The following is a 16,801-nucleotide window of genomic DNA, read 5'->3' on the forward strand; positions in this document are numbered from 1 at the left end:
AATAAGTTATAGATTGGGGGGGTGTCCAACTGCTGGGACCCCCCACGATCTCCTGAACGGGGCCCCGGCAGTATGCCGGAAGCGGCTGTTTTGAAACCCCCCCCCCGCAGGAAGCCGCAGCTGACACGCCCCCTTCATGTATCTCTATGGGATGCCTCCTTCCAGCAGACTGCTGGGGCCCCAGCGGTCAGACCCCCTGCGATCTATAACGTAGCCTCTCTATCCTTTGGATAGGGGATACGTTATATTTCACTACAGAACTCCTTTAACACTCCACACAATTTTTTAAAGATCTCTTCTCTGTTTACACCCAGATGAATGAAAACCTGCCCTGACCATGTCTTTCAGGCACAGCTGCAGGGCTTGTTACAGTATATTACAGCCCGATCTATTAACCAGTCCCGCACTTCAGACTACTGGACATGTTTTCAGCTTCTGAGATTCCTTACCTTTCCTTATAGCACAAATGCACATCACAAAATGACTCGATTATCAAAAAACATGATTTTGTGATACTCTGTTGGGAGCTGTTTATGCTATACGTGCATGTAGGTGGCCACCCAGTGGTTGTGATGCACAACGCATATTGTTGAGGGTTTTGCTAGAATGTTGTGATAAAGTATTGAATCTGTATACTTGGAAATTGTAATCCTTAAAGTATTCTCCAGAGGAATAAAAAAAAAAATTCTAAATCCACTGGTGCCAGAAAGTTATACAGATTTGTAAATTAATTCTATATAAAAATCTTAATCCTTCCAGTACTTATCAGCTGCTGTATGCTCCAGAGGAAGTGGTGTAGTTCTTTCTAGTCTGACCACAGTGCTCTCTGCTGACACCTTTGTCCGTGTCAGGAACTGTCCAGAGCAAGAGCAAATACTCAGAGAAAACCTCTCCTGCTCTGGACAGTTCCTGATATGGACTGAGGTGTCAGCAGAGAGCACTGTGTCTGACTAAAGAAAACAGGACTTCCTGTGGAGCATACAGCAGCTGTTGTACTAGAAGGCTTGAGAATTTTAGATAGAAGTAATTTACAAATCTGTATAACTTTCTGCCAACAGTTGATTTATAACCTTTTTTTATTTATTTTATTTTATTTTATTTTTTTTACTCGAGAGTAGCCCTTTAATTAAAGGAGTACTGTGGCCAAAATTAACTTCTCCCCTATCCACAGGATAGGGGATAGATAAGTAGCTGATCAAGGGGGGTCCGACCATCGGGGCCCCCCGCATCTCCTGAAAGGGACCCCGTCCCGCTCAGTCAGGAGCCAGTGTCCTCTACCTCTAAACGGAACACACGCATTCATTTCAATGGAGCGTGTGCCGTCTAGAGGTAGATGATGCGCTCCTGACTGAGCGGGCACCGGGTCCCCTTTAGGAGGTCGCTGGGGCCCCCAGCAGTCAGAACCTCCGTGATCAGCTACCTTAAGTTATAAGTAGATTTTGGCCACAGTACTCCTATAACTTGAAGAAAATCTTTTTGTGGGCACATCTGTAATCCTAAAAACATGTTGACACTGCGGATTCTACCACAATAAAATTAAATGTAAATTTTTGCTGCAGATTTTCCATCTCTAAGCTATGGATTTAGTCCCATTGAACATTTTGGACTCATCCTAGGGTCCCGTATTTTGGACTCATCCCTAGGGTCCCGTATTTTGGACTCATCCCTAGGGTCCCGTATTTTGGACTCATCCCTAGGGTCCCGTATTTTGGACTCATCCTTAGGGTCCCGTATTTTGGACTCATCCATAGGGTCCCGTATTTTGGACTCATCCATAGGGTCCCGTATTTTGGACTCATCCTTAGGGTCCCGTATTTTGGACTCATCCTTAGGGTCCCGTACCTTTACATGGTCACAGAACCCCTCGGTGACTTGTCATAATCGTATCATTTACAGTAGAGGGTCCTATCTTCCCATATATGACGTCCATGCATATAACTTACCATGTGTGAGCTCTGGGCAGTTTATCTGGGCTTCCCCACTGCTCTATTGTAAACAGCTGAGGACCATTTGAACCTATAGTAAAGTAAGAGCACAATACAAGCGTTAGGCCGATCGTCATCTACAACACGATAACGTACATCAGATGTCATTTCAGTCCAGCGACACGTTTGTCACACAAAAAACGCTAAAATGAAATCCAGCGTGAGACGGTCGTAATAAAGCGCTAATAGAATGTCATCAATAAAGCCAAAATCAATTATCAGTGACCACTGCAGGTGAAGTGTGGTATTGCTTACATCAGTGGTCTCCAAACTGTGGACCTCCAGCTGTTGCAAAACTACAACTCCTAGCATGCCCGGACAGCCAACGGCTGTCCGGGCGTGCTGGGAGTTGTAGTTTTGCAACAGCTGGATGTTCACAATTAAGTGACCACTGCTGTACATGGTCTTGTTAAGTCAACTAGAGAGGGAGTAATGTATTTATGTATTTCTTTACCAGTAGTGGCTTGTTTTTGTACTAAAAGGTGTAATCCAGTGCAGTAAAACTTATCCTCTTTCCAAAGCATAGGGGATATATTTTAGATGGCGGGTGGTCCGACCGCTGGGACCCCCCGCGATCTCCTGCACGCCCCCCCCCCCCCCCTGCCAGTGCTTAAGAAGGGGGTGCATACAGCATTCAGGTATCTCTGGCTCTCCCATAGAGATACATGGAGGGGGCGGGTCAGCCTCCGCTTCGAGTGGGGGGCGGGTCAGCCTCCGCTTCGCGTGGGGGTCGACACACCCTCTTCCTGGGGACTGTCGGGTGCCATGCAGGAGATTGTGGGAGATCGAAGTTTTACTTCACCGGAGTACTCCTTTAAATGCATAAAAATACTAGAAAAGTGCAAAGACCTGATTTGCATAACACGCAAAAAAAAAAAGCCAAAGAAACGCTGTCAAAAACGGATAAACAAAAACGTGAATAATGCTTGAAAAAATTCAACAAAGAATGTACATAATGCTCCAAAAAGCAATAAAAAAGGTGCATAATAATGCTCCAAAAAGCAATAAAAAAGGTGCATAATAATGCTCCAAAAAGCAATAAAAAAAGGTGCATAATAATGCTCCAAAAAGCAATAAAAAAGGTGCATAATAATGCTCCAAAAAGCAAAAGAGAAAGAAAGAAAATGTAAGTCTCATTTTGCTTGTGAACACAGTCTCAGGATTTGTGTTTTATATGCACTAACCATAGAGTTCAGCAAATCCATTCATAGGCACTCGAGAAGTCCCAGTCACGAACTGCAACAGTCGAATACGTTTCTCGGCGTCCATCAGCAGCACGGCCTGAAGAAGAGAGAGTAGACAATGATACAAGAGAATAAGCAAACTCCATAGGAAGGAAGCCATAGCAGTCTTTGTTATACCTAGTGCAGGGGTGGTGCCTAAGTGATGTAATGTACCGTATTTGCATAAACTAAATGAATACTGCAAAGCTAAATTATATATTTTTTATATATCAACTGGCTCCAGAAAGTGAAACAGATTTGTAAATTCTGCCGACTATTCATTTATTCTTCTATCAAGTTTCGTTGAACTGTCTTCTCAGTCTGAGCACCACTCGAGTTCATTTTGCAGTTTACCTGTGATCCCTCCCCCACCGCACAGTCCGTAGTACAGCCACAGCAGTGCCGAGTTGCTTTGTCCTTTTGCCTTAGATTTGTAAATTACTTCTATTAAAAAATCTTAATCCTTTCAATAATTCAAGTTGAGTTGTTGTTTTCTGTCTGGTAACAGTGCTCTCTGCTGACATCTCTGCTTGTCTCGGGAACTGCACAGAGTAGAAAAGGTTTGCTGTGGGGATTTGCTTCTAAACTGGACAGTTCCCGAGACATGTGTCATCAGAGAGCACTTAGACAGAAAGGACAACTCAACTTCAGCAGCTCAGAAGTACTGAAAGGATTAAGATTTTTTAATAGAAGTAATTTACAAATCTGTTTACCTTTCTGGAGCCAGTTGATATATAGAAAAAAAAGTTTTTTCCTGGATGACCCCTTTAACAATTCTAAAGGTTTCAGAGCTGAAATCTTCCAGGATTCCCTGCTTTTTCAGTGCACTATTAAAAGGAGTTCTGTAGTGAAATATAATTTATCCCCTATCTAAAGGATAAGGGATAAGTTATAGATCGCAGGGGGTCCGTACACTGGGACCCACCGCAATCTCCTGAGTGGGGCACCGGCAGTCTGCTGGGAGGGGGCGTGCCGACCCCCACATGGAGCGGAGGCAGACACACAACCTCCATGTATCCCATAGAGATGGGGGTCGGAACGGCCGCTTCTGGCAGACTGTCGGTGCACCATTTAGGAGATCGCAGGGGGGCCCAGCAGTTGGACCACCCCCGATCTATAACTTATCAACAAACCTTTGGATAAGGAATAAGTTATATTTCATTGCACTACTCCTTTAAGCCAACAATCTTATGTAGAAACAATTAACTCTTTCTCTACATTATAGGAGCTCAGCTAAGTTGTTAGGGGGAGCAACAATGACAAGCTTGTTGACTGTTTCCAGTAACAATCCTCCGTGTTTAGAGGGGAACATATTGTTTAAAGGGGTTGCCTGAACCATGGGGGGACTGACCACTGGGACCCCCTGCGATCTCCATTATGGTGTCCCAACTCTGTCGATTGTATAGAATGGTAGACACGCCACCCACCGCTCCATGCGCTGTTTATGTAAACACCGGAGATACCTGAATGCTGTACTTGGGTATCTCCTGTGCTCTACCGTCTACCAATCCATACATTTAAGAGAGTTGGGGCCCAGTTCTGGAGAACGCGGAGGGCCCGACACTTATACCCTATCCTTTGGATAAGAGACAAGTTATTTATGGCTGGACAACCACTTTAAAGTAAATTACTGAAAAAATAAATAATAATTACAACAGACAAATGTGTTATCTCCATTCACCTTACTGGGCCGGATGGCACTGGGGGGGGGGGCAGTTCTGGCACTCAAAACTATCAGGAATGGATGACACATTTTAAGGATTTGCCCCAAATATCTTGGATGGGAATATTCCACTAAATCTCTTTCTAGTACGGATATAATCTACCAGGAATATACAGTATTTGCCTTGTCTACCAAATTTACCATCAACTATAGAGGGGACCTTACCTTCCAATACCACTGGATTACCGGGTGGTTCGGGCAATAGCCATTTTTGTACAGTGTGTGCTGTCTCCAGTCATTTACATCCACATCTCCCAAGCCGCACATCAGGAGCTACAACACATAAAGCACATCAATGCCATATCTTGAATATTACAGCGTCCTACAAAAAGTTGTATCACGTGTGTGGCACCTAACACTTGGATGGGCCGATGTGCCCCTTAAACCTCCCATACACAGAAGGACACTACAGGATAGATAAGTGTCTGACGGGTGGGAGTCTAGCCGCTGGGACCCACAATGGTTACATGAAGGGTGGTCCCATAACCCTCTGGTTAACTTAATGGGGGAGATTTATCAAAACCTGTCCAGAGGAAAAGTTGCCCAGTTGCCCATAGCAACCAATCAGATCACTTCTTTCATTTTTAACAAGGCCTCTAAAAAATGAAAGAAACAATCTGATTGGTTGCTATGGGCAACTGAGTAACCTTTTTCTCTGGACAGGTTTTGATAAATCTCCCCCAATGTGTATAGACGCCTTTAGCTCCTAGATACATAGTTGATATGGTTGGAAAAAAAAGTCTAGAGTCCATCAAGTTCAAAATATAATTCTACTGTGTTGATCCAGAAGAAGGGGGAAAAAACAAACAAAAACCTTATGAAACAGATTAGGAGGCAGCTAGTTAGAATTTCATTAAAGGACATCTAAAAATGTAGTCGCATGTCAGAAGTTTAGATCGGTGTGAGGGTCTGGGCAGTGGAGTAACTTGAAGCTTCTGGGCCCCTATGCACAATCTGCAACAGGGCCCCATGTGCCAATTATAATACTCTTCTCTTATGGGGCAGATGTGCTTTGGGGCCCTTGTACAACTGCTACCTCTGCACCCCCTATAACTACGTCCCTGAGTCTGGGTGCTGGGGCATGAGCTTCAGTTGGGGTTGGTCTCAGCACCTTGACACCCAACAAAAATCATAGGTATTCTTTAAAGTGGTGGTCTCCAAACTGTGAACCTCCAGCCGCTGCAAAACTACAACGCCCAGCATGCCCGGACCGCCGTTGGCTGTCCGGGCATGCTGGGAGTTGTAGTTTTGCAACAGCTGGAGGTTCACAGTTTGGAGACCATGGCTTTAAAGAATGAGTAACTGAGAAGTCTAAGAACCAGTAATGTTGAGAGCATCAGAGAGCAGCAAAATATATACATACCTCGAGTTCATTTTCATCAAAAATCTTTATCAAATCAATAGGAATGAGTTCAGTAAATCCCTGGAAGCACAAAGAATAATTATAACATAACTTAAAAGGAAATTTAGGGTTTTCAAACATGAATGGGCGCTATTGCTGTTATTTTTTATTTGTTTTATTAATTTTTTATATATTTCTTAGGTATATATCTCTCTCTCTATATATTTTTTTTCCCTACTTATACTTTTAATTCCCCTAGAGGACTTGACTTTGTGATTTCTTGCAGTACACTGCAATACTAATGCATTGCAGAGTACCATCACTTTACCAACTTCTATTACAAGAGTACTTTGCTTGGCAACTGGCAACTAGATCAACACAAGAGCAGCCTGTGATCATAAAAGACCTAGCTGGGTGATGGAGGTCTCCCTCTCCCCCTTCTCTGACTATGCACCTAGATGCAGTGGTTGCAATTGACTGTGGCATCTAAGGAGCTAAATGGGCAGCATATTTATCTCTGATCAGGGCCACTCACGCTGGGTGTCAGCTGCAGATAACAGTCGGCACCCACCATTTATGGAGCAGACTCGGCTCCTGAGCCTGATCCCTACTTTCCTAATCACGCCGTCACACCACGATCTGTATATCAATGAAAGTTTACGGTAGGGGTCATGGTGACCACCACACTCCCTCCCATAGGCTTGCATTTAAAGGGGACATGGCGGGACATCACGAGGGGGCGTGGCCATGATGTCTCGACCCCGCCGCCTGCTCCAAGTGTTTGGAAAAAAATGTTCTGAATGCTGGGGCAGAGTACCCCTTTAAGTATAAAATTCTTAGATATGGCATTTCATGAAAGATGTACATATGGGAGATCTGTTTTTTTTTTCTTTCTTTTTTAATGTATGTAATTCTAGTTGCCCACTGACACCACTAGGGGGAGCTCTCTGCACATGGAGTTTACAGCCAGTGTAAAACTCAGTAGGGGTGGTATCTATCACAATGACCTCCCCTAGGTCACCGCAAGCAAAATAAGCCGTTTAGTGCTGGGTCCCCTGCCTTTATAGCAGTGGTTCTCAACCTTTTTCGCAACTGTACCCCCAAAGGGTGAAAGTATGTCCGCGGGTACCCCTCGCGCGTAAATTCGTCCGGAACTTATGCGCAAGGAGTACCCGCGGACAAAATAAGTCATAAAATTACTTATTTTCATAATGGCGTGTGCTTACCTTCATACCAATACGATACTCAATCCCCTTGTGCAGTTATTCCCCCGTCCCTCTGATCCCATTTTGCCATTATCTGATAGTGGCAAAAGGGGATCAGAGGGAGGGGGGAATAACGGCACAAGGTGATTAAAATGGAGGGGGGGGGGGGTTAATCATCACCCCCCCCCCTTCATCTTAATGCCCTTGTGCCTTTATTCCCTCCTCCCTTTGATCCCCTTTTGCCATTATCCCTCCCCCTCCATCTTAATGCCCTTGTGCCATAATTCTACCCCCCCCCCCCATGTTAATATACACATACATAAAATACATACAATAACATCACTCCGTCCCATACTCTCAGTTCTTACTTCTTTTTTTACATTACCTGGCCTGTACGGGTAAACATCGCGTCCCGTTCGGCAGGCCGCACTGATGGGTGACGTCCTCCTGCGCTGTGCGGCACCTCCGCCCAATGTCAGGGGACGTCACAACCATGCAGCTCCCGTAAAGTAGCCGCGGATGGAGCTGCGGACGCGGTACTTTACAGAGAGCTGCCGCGGCCATTCCCTGCTCTGCGCTGAAAAATACTAGCCAATGCATGGACGGTATTTGTCAGCGCATCGGCGTACCCCTGCGCAACCGGTGGCGAACCCCCTAGGGGTACGCGTACCACCGATTGAGAACCCCTGCTTTATAGTAGGTAGACCATATTGGCCAGAATGTTTTCTTTTTAGTTTATACCTATGCAGGAGATTTGCAGCTCTGTAAGAAGTTAAACAGCACAAAAAACAACATAAGAATAAAAAGTGGAGATTTACTATATAGTTCATAAAAATACACAGAGAAATATACATGACATAGAAAAGACAATGGGAACCTACTTCTAAAAAGGCGTTCATCTGTTTCTGTACCCTATTCACAAATCTCCACTGGATTACAAGGCTGGAAAGAAAAAAACAAAAACGTAAAATCATCAATACAAAAATAATATTCACTTTTCTATATAGATTTTGTCCATCGCTGCTACATATGCGCCTACGACATCTGCGACACATTAACCAGGTCTATAACCAATTACTACACCATCTGTCCTTAGATTGGAAATGGAGATGAATCGAGTGTATTTTATTTTTATATGCGGATGATTCAGCTCAGAAAATGTCACAGCCGAGGAGCAATCAGCTTAAAATGGCTGAAAAAGACACCTACAGCGCGTGAATACATAATGGTAACATTCTTAGCTACTACCGTAAACTCCACCTACGTGGTCCATGAAAACTTGACGTACATTTCATATGGATTAAAATATCACTTAAAAGGGGAACTCTGCTTTAGTTTATTTATTTTTTTACTGCTTAGAGATCTAAGTCATGAGTCTGTGGTAATAACTCCGGTGGTCCAGTCCAAACCGGATTGGAGGATACAGTGCTGGCCGCCTACCATACGCTCTTTCGAAAAAATTGCTATAACATGAAAAAGAAAGACTTGCATATAAGATACCTGGCTGCTACCTTCACCAAAAGTTGTATTACGTGCATGTTCTGTATATGATGTGAATGTTCTCTGCATGACATGTATACGGGGTTTATGCTCTGTACAGTACATGTATATGATGGTATATTTATAAACAGTATATAATGTGTGAATACTATATGAACAGTTACAGTATATGATGAAAATATACATGATGTGATACTATATGTACTCTAGGGATAGAAAAGAATCCTCCTTTACATATGCTACAGGCAAAAGCAAATGAAGAAAAAAAATACACACACACACACACACACACAAGAACTGTCGACAGACACCAGAAACAAAATTGTAGACCTGCACCAGGCTGGGAAGACTGCATCTGCAATTGGCAAGCAGCTTGGTGTGAAGAAATCAACGGTGGGAGCAATTATTAGGAAATGGAAGACATACAAGACCACTGATAATCTCCCTCGAGCTGGGGCTCCACGCAAGATCTCACCCTGTGGTGTCAAAATGATCACAAGAACGGTGAGCAAAAATCCCAGAACCACACGGGGGGACCTAGTGAATGACCTGCAGAGAGCTGGGACCAAAGTATCAAAGGCTATAATCAGTAACACACTACTCCACCAGGGACTCAAATCATGCAGTGCCAGACGTTTCCCACTGCTTAAGCCAGTACATGTCAGGGCCCGTCTGAAGTTTGCTAGAGAGCACTTGGATGATCCAGAAGAGTACTGGGAGAATGTTATATGGTCAGATGAAACCAAAGTAGGACTTTTTGGTAAAAGCCCAACTCGTCGTGTTTGTAGAAGAAAGAATGCTGAGTTACATCCAAAGAACACCATACCTACTATGAAGCATGGGGGTGGAAACTTCATGCTTTGGGGCTGTTTTTATGCCAAGGGACCAGGACAACTGATCCATGTAAAGGAAAGAATAAATGGGGCAATGTATCGTTAGATTTTAAGTGAAAACCTCCTTCCATCAGCAAGGGCATTGAAGATAAAACGTGGCTTTGTCTTTCAGCATGACAATGATCTCAAACATACTGCCCGGGCAACAAAGGATTGGCTTAGTAAGAAGCATTTCAAGGTACTGAAGTGGCCTAGCCAGTCTCCAGATCTCAATCCCATAGAAAACCTTTGAAGGGAGTTGAAAGTCCATGATGCCCAGCGACAGCCCCTAAACATCACTGCTCTAGAGGAGATCTGCATGGAGGAATGGGCTAAAATACCAGCATAATCCTGTTACACTGGTCCCCCGATGAAACCAGATAATAGTGCTAATCGAACAAGGGGGAAATGTGTCAGGGCATTTGGGACATATATTTAATGGTTTCACAGCAGGAATTGCTTGGAATTACACTTGGGCAGTTGCTAGGGGGGTATCAGCCATATTTTCTCAGCCTTACACTCTTAGTTTATCATACATTATTTATTTTATATATACCTGTTTGAATTTTCTTTTATTTTCTTCATGTGCTATTAGGACAAGTGTTTTGGAGAATTATTTCTTATTCTTAAATGAGTACTCCACCGAAAATGTACTTATTCTTTATCCACAGGATAAAGGATAAGTAGCTGACCGATAACTGACCCCAAAGCGTGATCACAGGGCAGGGAAGCCATCACTCTCAGACGAGCGCGTATCATCTACCAGTAGAAGGCCCGCTCTCTGTTCATTTCTATAGGAGTGCCGAGAAGACTCGGGTCCATTCATATCTTCAGTAGAAATGAATGGAGCATGTACCGGCTGCAGCTCTTACTGAGCGCCGGGTACCGTCCTGGTGATCGCGGGTGCCCCAGAGGTCGGACTCCCCGCAATCGGCTACTTATCCTCTATACTGTGGATAGAGGATAAGTAATAGGTATGTCCAATAAATGTGACATTTTAATACAGATGTTTTGCTACTGTAATAGTTTCTATTGAGCTCTGGGACGATCTTCTGCATCTACACAGTCTGTGATAAGAGACTTGCTGTATGCACAGTATATATGATACATATCTATATGGTGTGTATCTAGTGTTGTGTTAAGTTATTGGAGGTTACATCACTTACTCAATATACTCCCTCTTGTTGTCATTTGTCAAAACCATCTCTGACCCGTTTGGCTTTAAGTCAACCTGATAAGTCTAAAAATAAAGTAAAAAAGACAAAAATATTACTATAGTATATGATGCCGATCATTCCATCTCCCTACATTTACATATATAAGAAAGGTGCACAGCAATAAAATAATAATAATAGATTAGTGCCTGAATGTCAGCAGAGAGGATCCCTCTGTTTATACACCAATCCTGACCACTTTATGGGACTTGTCTGGCAGGATTTGTTTATTATTGTACCCATGTTCTAGCTATTTAAAGCGGCTCCACACTACAAATAAATGATGCCCTATAAGCTATATGCGTGGGGTACAACTTTATAGATTGTTCCTACTGTCCATGTCATGTATGTTTCATTTATAATAATGGTCTCTTCTTATGAGGCAGAAGACCCTTCGGGCCCCTCCTCTGACAACAGGGCCCAGACTGGCTGCCTCCTCTGTACCCCATATACTGTAGCACCTACTATAAAACACACTATCTCTCTGCTCCTTTCTATAAGCCTGTCTATCTTGTCTCCAGCAGTAGAACAGCTTCATTCCCTAATAATAATGGGACGACACTTGTGATCGCATCAGTCTGCACAGCAGGGATAACAAATGGACAAAACAGAAAGTGTTGGCATATGGTGCGAGCTCAATAAACTATAAGAAATTGTGCGATATGCAGTCAGCATTGTAACACAGAGACGGCAGGCCAGAAAACTATACAATATTCTACATATTCTGGTCCAATCTAGTCATCCATCAATAGATCTCATCTTCCTCTAGCTATTTATCTATCATGTATCTATTTATGCAATATTTATCTCTTATCTATTAATTTATCTATCTCATATCTATCTCATATCTATCTATCTTATATCTATTTATCTCATATCTATATATCTCATATCTCATATCTATCTCATATCTATCTATCTCATATCAATCTATCTATCTTATATTTATCTCATATCTATCTCATATCTATCTCATATCGATCTATCTCATATTTATCTCATATCTATCTATCTATCTTATATCTTTCTCATATCTATCTCATATCTATCTATCTCATATCTATCTATCTATCTATCTCATATCTATCTATCTCATATCTATCTATCTATCTCATATCTATCTCATATCTATCTATCTATCTATCTATCTATCTCATATCTATCTATCTATCTCATATCTATCTATCTATCTCATATCTATCTCATATCTATCTATCTATCTCATATCTATCTCATATCTATCTATCTATCTCATATCTATCTATCTATCTCATATCTATCTATCTATCTATCTCATATCTATCTATCTATCTATCTATCTCATATCTATCTATCTATCTCATATCTATCTATCTATCTCTCTCATATCTATCTATCTATCTCATATCTATCTATCTATCTCTCTCATATCTATCTATCTCTCTCATATCTATCTATCTCATATCTATCTATCTATCTCATATCTATCTATCTATCTATCTCATATCTATCTATCTCATATCTATCTATCTCATATCTATCTATCTCATATCTATCTATCTATCTCTCTCATATCTATCTATCTATCTTATATCTATCTCATATCTATCTATCTATCTCTCTCATATCTATCTATCTATCTTATATCTATCTCATATCTATCTATCTATCTCTCTCATATCTATCTATCTATCTTATATCTATCTCATATCTATCTCGCTCTCTCTTCTCCCCGTACACATTTACGTACCTGACCAAAGTTTTCTTCATCTATACAGAACCTGAGATCCAGCTCAGTGGGGTCATTTTCTAAGATCCATTTTAGAGAATTGTAATATTCACTATCCTACAAAAGAAAAAAACATATTTCACTAAATCCGACCTCAACACATCATTCCGGCTGTATGAGGGGTCACGTTTTGCACCGTAGGTTATATTGGTAACACTTTTGAGTATATATATGCCCTTTTGACCATTTTTTTTTTTTTTCCTCTAGGATGTGATGTGTGACTTTGATATTGTGATATGTTTAAACTGTTCTCTGTTCGGGATCATTTTACATTATATTTTAATAGGTAACACATTTCTACATGTGGCCATACCAAATATGTTTGTTCATTTATTTAAATAAAAAAATAAAAATTAAAAAAATATGAAAACACCACATTTTTAAAATGATCCATCCTACATTTTTTTATCTCTCCAAAGGGGACTATTAATAGAAATAACTTGATTGCTGTTACTGTTCAATGCATTACTGTTCGGCGATCCTCTTGTACAGCTCCATACAAGAGGATTCCAGAAGAGCGGCATGAAAGAGCTAAGACCACCTCTGGCTGTCATTTTCACTCATCAGACCCCCACAATCATGCTGCGGGTGGTCCAATGAGCGCAACGAAACCCCACAACTACATGATCCGTGACTGCGATCAAAATTGATCGAGGCATCTAAAGGGTTAATGGCAGGTATTAGGGTGACCGCTGATATACCTTGTGCAGCTCAATGTACACCCTAGTGTGCCAAGTACCCGGTGGCCAATGCGTACAGTTACGTCCTATAGGGGTTAAATACCTCTATTCCTGTGTTTCCCAAACAGTTTGCCTCCAGCTGTTGCAAAACTACAACTCCCAGCATGCCCAGACAGCCTTCCATGCTGGGAGTTGTAGATTTGCAACAGCTGGAGGTACACTGGTCCGGAATCACTGCTCTATCCAATACGTTTGTAGTGAAGGTCATCTTCATTTATCAGCATATCCTCTTCTCTGCACCTAAGCCAATGGGCGTTAGATCTTATTCCCATCCTATTTAATTGCTTTGATGTGTAAATTCTTTTTAGATGATATATTCTATAGTTAACATTAATAGATGTTAATGGGACATTATTAAATATACATGTTATAGTTCTCCCCTCCCAGTATTTCTTATTCCTTGGGATGCTGTTCTCAACCTCCTCTTTCATAGTCAATGGCGGATCACACCGATGCCTGCTATTAACCCCTTAAAGGGGTAGTCCAGTGGTGAAAAACTTATCCCCTATCCTAAGGATAGGGGATAAGTTTGAGATGGGGGGGTCCGACCGCTGGGGCCCCCTGCGATCTCTCTGTACGGGGGCCAGGCTCTCCGGCCAGATAGCGGGTGTCGACCTCCGCACGAAGCAGCGGCCGACACGCCCCCTCAGTACATATCTATGGCAGAGCCGGAGATTGCCGAAGGCAGCGCTTCAGCTCTGCCATAGAGATGTATTGAGGGGGCGTGTCGGCCGCCGCTTTGTGTGGAGGTCGGCACCCGCTATCTGGCCGGAGAACCTGGCCCCCGTACAGAGAGATCGCAGGGGCCCCAGCGGTCGGACCCCCCCATCTCAAACTTATCCCCTATCCTTAGGATAGGGGATAAGTTGTTCACCACTGGGTCACCACTGGACGACTACTTTAAGTGCTGTGAACAATAGCTTTCCAACTTCCATGTGGGGGGGTCTGATCGGTTTCTATGCCAGACAGTCCCCCAGCCAAATACTTTTGTGCTGGCTCCAGTGTGATCATCTAATAGAGTCTGCCTCAGGCAAACTATTAGCAGAGCAATGATCACACTGAGCAATGGAATGCAATTGCATAGAATTGTTCAGTATAAGCAATCTAATGATTACTTATTTTAGTCCCTTATCAGGGGACTAATTAAAGGGGTATTCCAGGAAAAAAACTTTTTATATTATATATATATATATATAGATATATATATAGATATATATATATATCAACTGGCTCCAGAAAGTTAAACAGATTTGTAAATTACTTCTATAAAAAAATCTTAATCCTTCCAGTACTTATCAGCTGCTGTATACTACAGGGGAAGTTGTGTAGTTCTTTCCAGTCTGACCACAGTGCTCTCTGCTGACACCTCTGTCCATGTCAGGAACTGTCCAGAGTAGGAGTAAATCCCCATAGCAAACCTATCCTGCTCTGGACAGTTCCTGACATGGATAGGGGTGTCAGCAGAAAGCACTGTGGTCAAACTGAAAAGAACTACACAACTTCCTCTGCAGCATACAACAGTTGATAAGCACTTTAAGGATTAGGATTTTTTAATAGAAGTAATTTACAAATCTGTTAAAGTTTCTGGAGCCAGTTGATATAATAATAAAAAATAAAAATAAAAAATAATAATAAATAAATGGTTTTCCACCAGAGTACCCCTTTAAAATAATTGAAACCACCCATTTTTCAATAAAAAAAAACAAAAAACAAAACAAACATAGCTGGCATTGCTGTGTATGTGGAATTGTCTGAACTATGAAAATGTGCACAATTTTTCCCCAGAAAAAATGCCAAAATCTGTGATGGAGCCTCCAACTCAGATGGAAACCTGGCCTAAACAATGAAGAGGACATGGTCCTTGTAGGACTCCAATAGGCCTTCATACTGATGAGCATCAGGGGTCTCAGAAGTTACACCCCGATCAGTCAAACATTAATGGACTATTAAAGGGGCCACCCTGTATGTAGGGCAAGGAAGGCTCCTACAGATATAATGGTAGCCTCTAAGTAGTGTCTCTATGTGGTATCGTAGTCTACTCTAAAAGACCGTGTCTCCAGCTGTTGCAAAACTACAACTCTCAGCATGCTGGGAGTTGTAGTTTTGCAACAGCTGGAGTCACACTGGTTGGGAAACACTGATAAGAGCAAAACCACTAGAAGAGTATAACAATATATGGCATCCATTAGAACATGCCACAATGTATTTTTTAGGGATTCCATATAAAAAAGCATCCTGTAAAAATGAAGGCCTTTTGTAACATACCACAGATTCCATATCTTTTAATGTTATCTGTTTTCCCAACATCATCTTGTAGAATGGTCGAATAAAGAAACCTGAGGGTAAGCAAAAATCAATAGTTATGATACAGGATATAAGAATACAATTTATTAATATACGGTATAAATCTCTCTCTATATATATATAAAACTTAACATGTGTATGTATGTATATCTATATATGGGTGATGGGGTTTTCTCTGAAGTCCAATTCAAATCTATGGGACTTCTGGTACATCTCCTGATCGCATTACTTTCGGGCTGCAGAGATTGCCCGGGACTTTAAAATATCCTGATAACTGTCCAGGCGTCAGGTGCAGAAAAGAGTTATTGCAGGGGGCAGGATATGAGGTCGGACCATGAGGACGGCTGCGGGGGGAGGCCACGCCCCCTTGTGACATCACGGTCACGACACCTCTATGCAAGTCCATGGGAAGGGGCAACCGTCACGCCCCTTCCCATAGACTTGCATTGAGGGTGTGTGACTGAGGTGATGAGGGGGCATGGCCAACCCCCGCAGCGTGTAAAACCGCACTCAGAACATTAAGTTCCGAATGCTGGCCAGTGGAGTACCCCTTTAACAAAAATTAAAAAATTAAATTAAATAAATGAATATACATTGATCCCTCAACTTACAATGGCCTCAACATACAATAGTTTCAACAAACAATGGTCTTTTCTGGACCATCGTAAGTTGAAACCAAACTCAACATACAATGTACGGACAGTCCAGATCTGTGAAACGTGTCAATGGCTTGAAGAACCGACCAATCAAAATGGGCATTCACTGGTAAAACACCTGTATTACTGAAGTGTATGCACTGACTGGTGTCTGGTATTACATGTTCTGTACACTTTACCTGTATCAGGGATAGCTGCTCTTTTGGACACCAGGTGAGGGCGACTTTTTTGGGACACTGTGTGTACTGTACAGGACCCTGAAGACGCTC

The 16,801-nt window shown here is 42.2% G+C and overlaps 1 protein-coding gene across 9 annotated transcripts in view; it reads right to left on the minus strand.

Moving 5' to 3' along the window:
• Positions 1-16,801, minus strand: part of NEDD4L (NEDD4 like E3 ubiquitin protein ligase) — a 365,727-nt gene that overhangs the window by 2,596 nt on the left and 346,330 nt on the right. For all 9 annotated transcript variants that reach the window (XM_056544621.1, XM_056544679.1, XM_056544640.1 and 6 more), the window contains 8 exons: positions 15,838-15,908; positions 12,794-12,889; positions 11,017-11,090; positions 8,360-8,420; positions 6,295-6,354; positions 5,097-5,204; positions 3,170-3,266; positions 1,944-2,016 (listed from right to left, as the gene is read on the minus strand). In XM_056544621.1, the coding sequence (XP_056400596.1) occupies positions 1,944-2,016; positions 3,170-3,266; positions 5,097-5,204; positions 6,295-6,354; positions 8,360-8,420; positions 11,017-11,090; positions 12,794-12,889; positions 15,838-15,908 (640 nt within the window). The remainder of the gene's footprint in view (positions 1-1,943; positions 2,017-3,169; positions 3,267-5,096; positions 5,205-6,294; positions 6,355-8,359; positions 8,421-11,016; positions 11,091-12,793; positions 12,890-15,837; positions 15,909-16,801) is intronic.

The sequence above is a fragment of the Hyla sarda genome, chromosome 1, assembly GCF_029499605.1.
Source record: "Hyla sarda isolate aHylSar1 chromosome 1, aHylSar1.hap1, whole genome shotgun sequence".
Taxonomy (NCBI): domain Eukaryota; kingdom Metazoa; phylum Chordata; class Amphibia; order Anura; family Hylidae; genus Hyla; species Hyla sarda.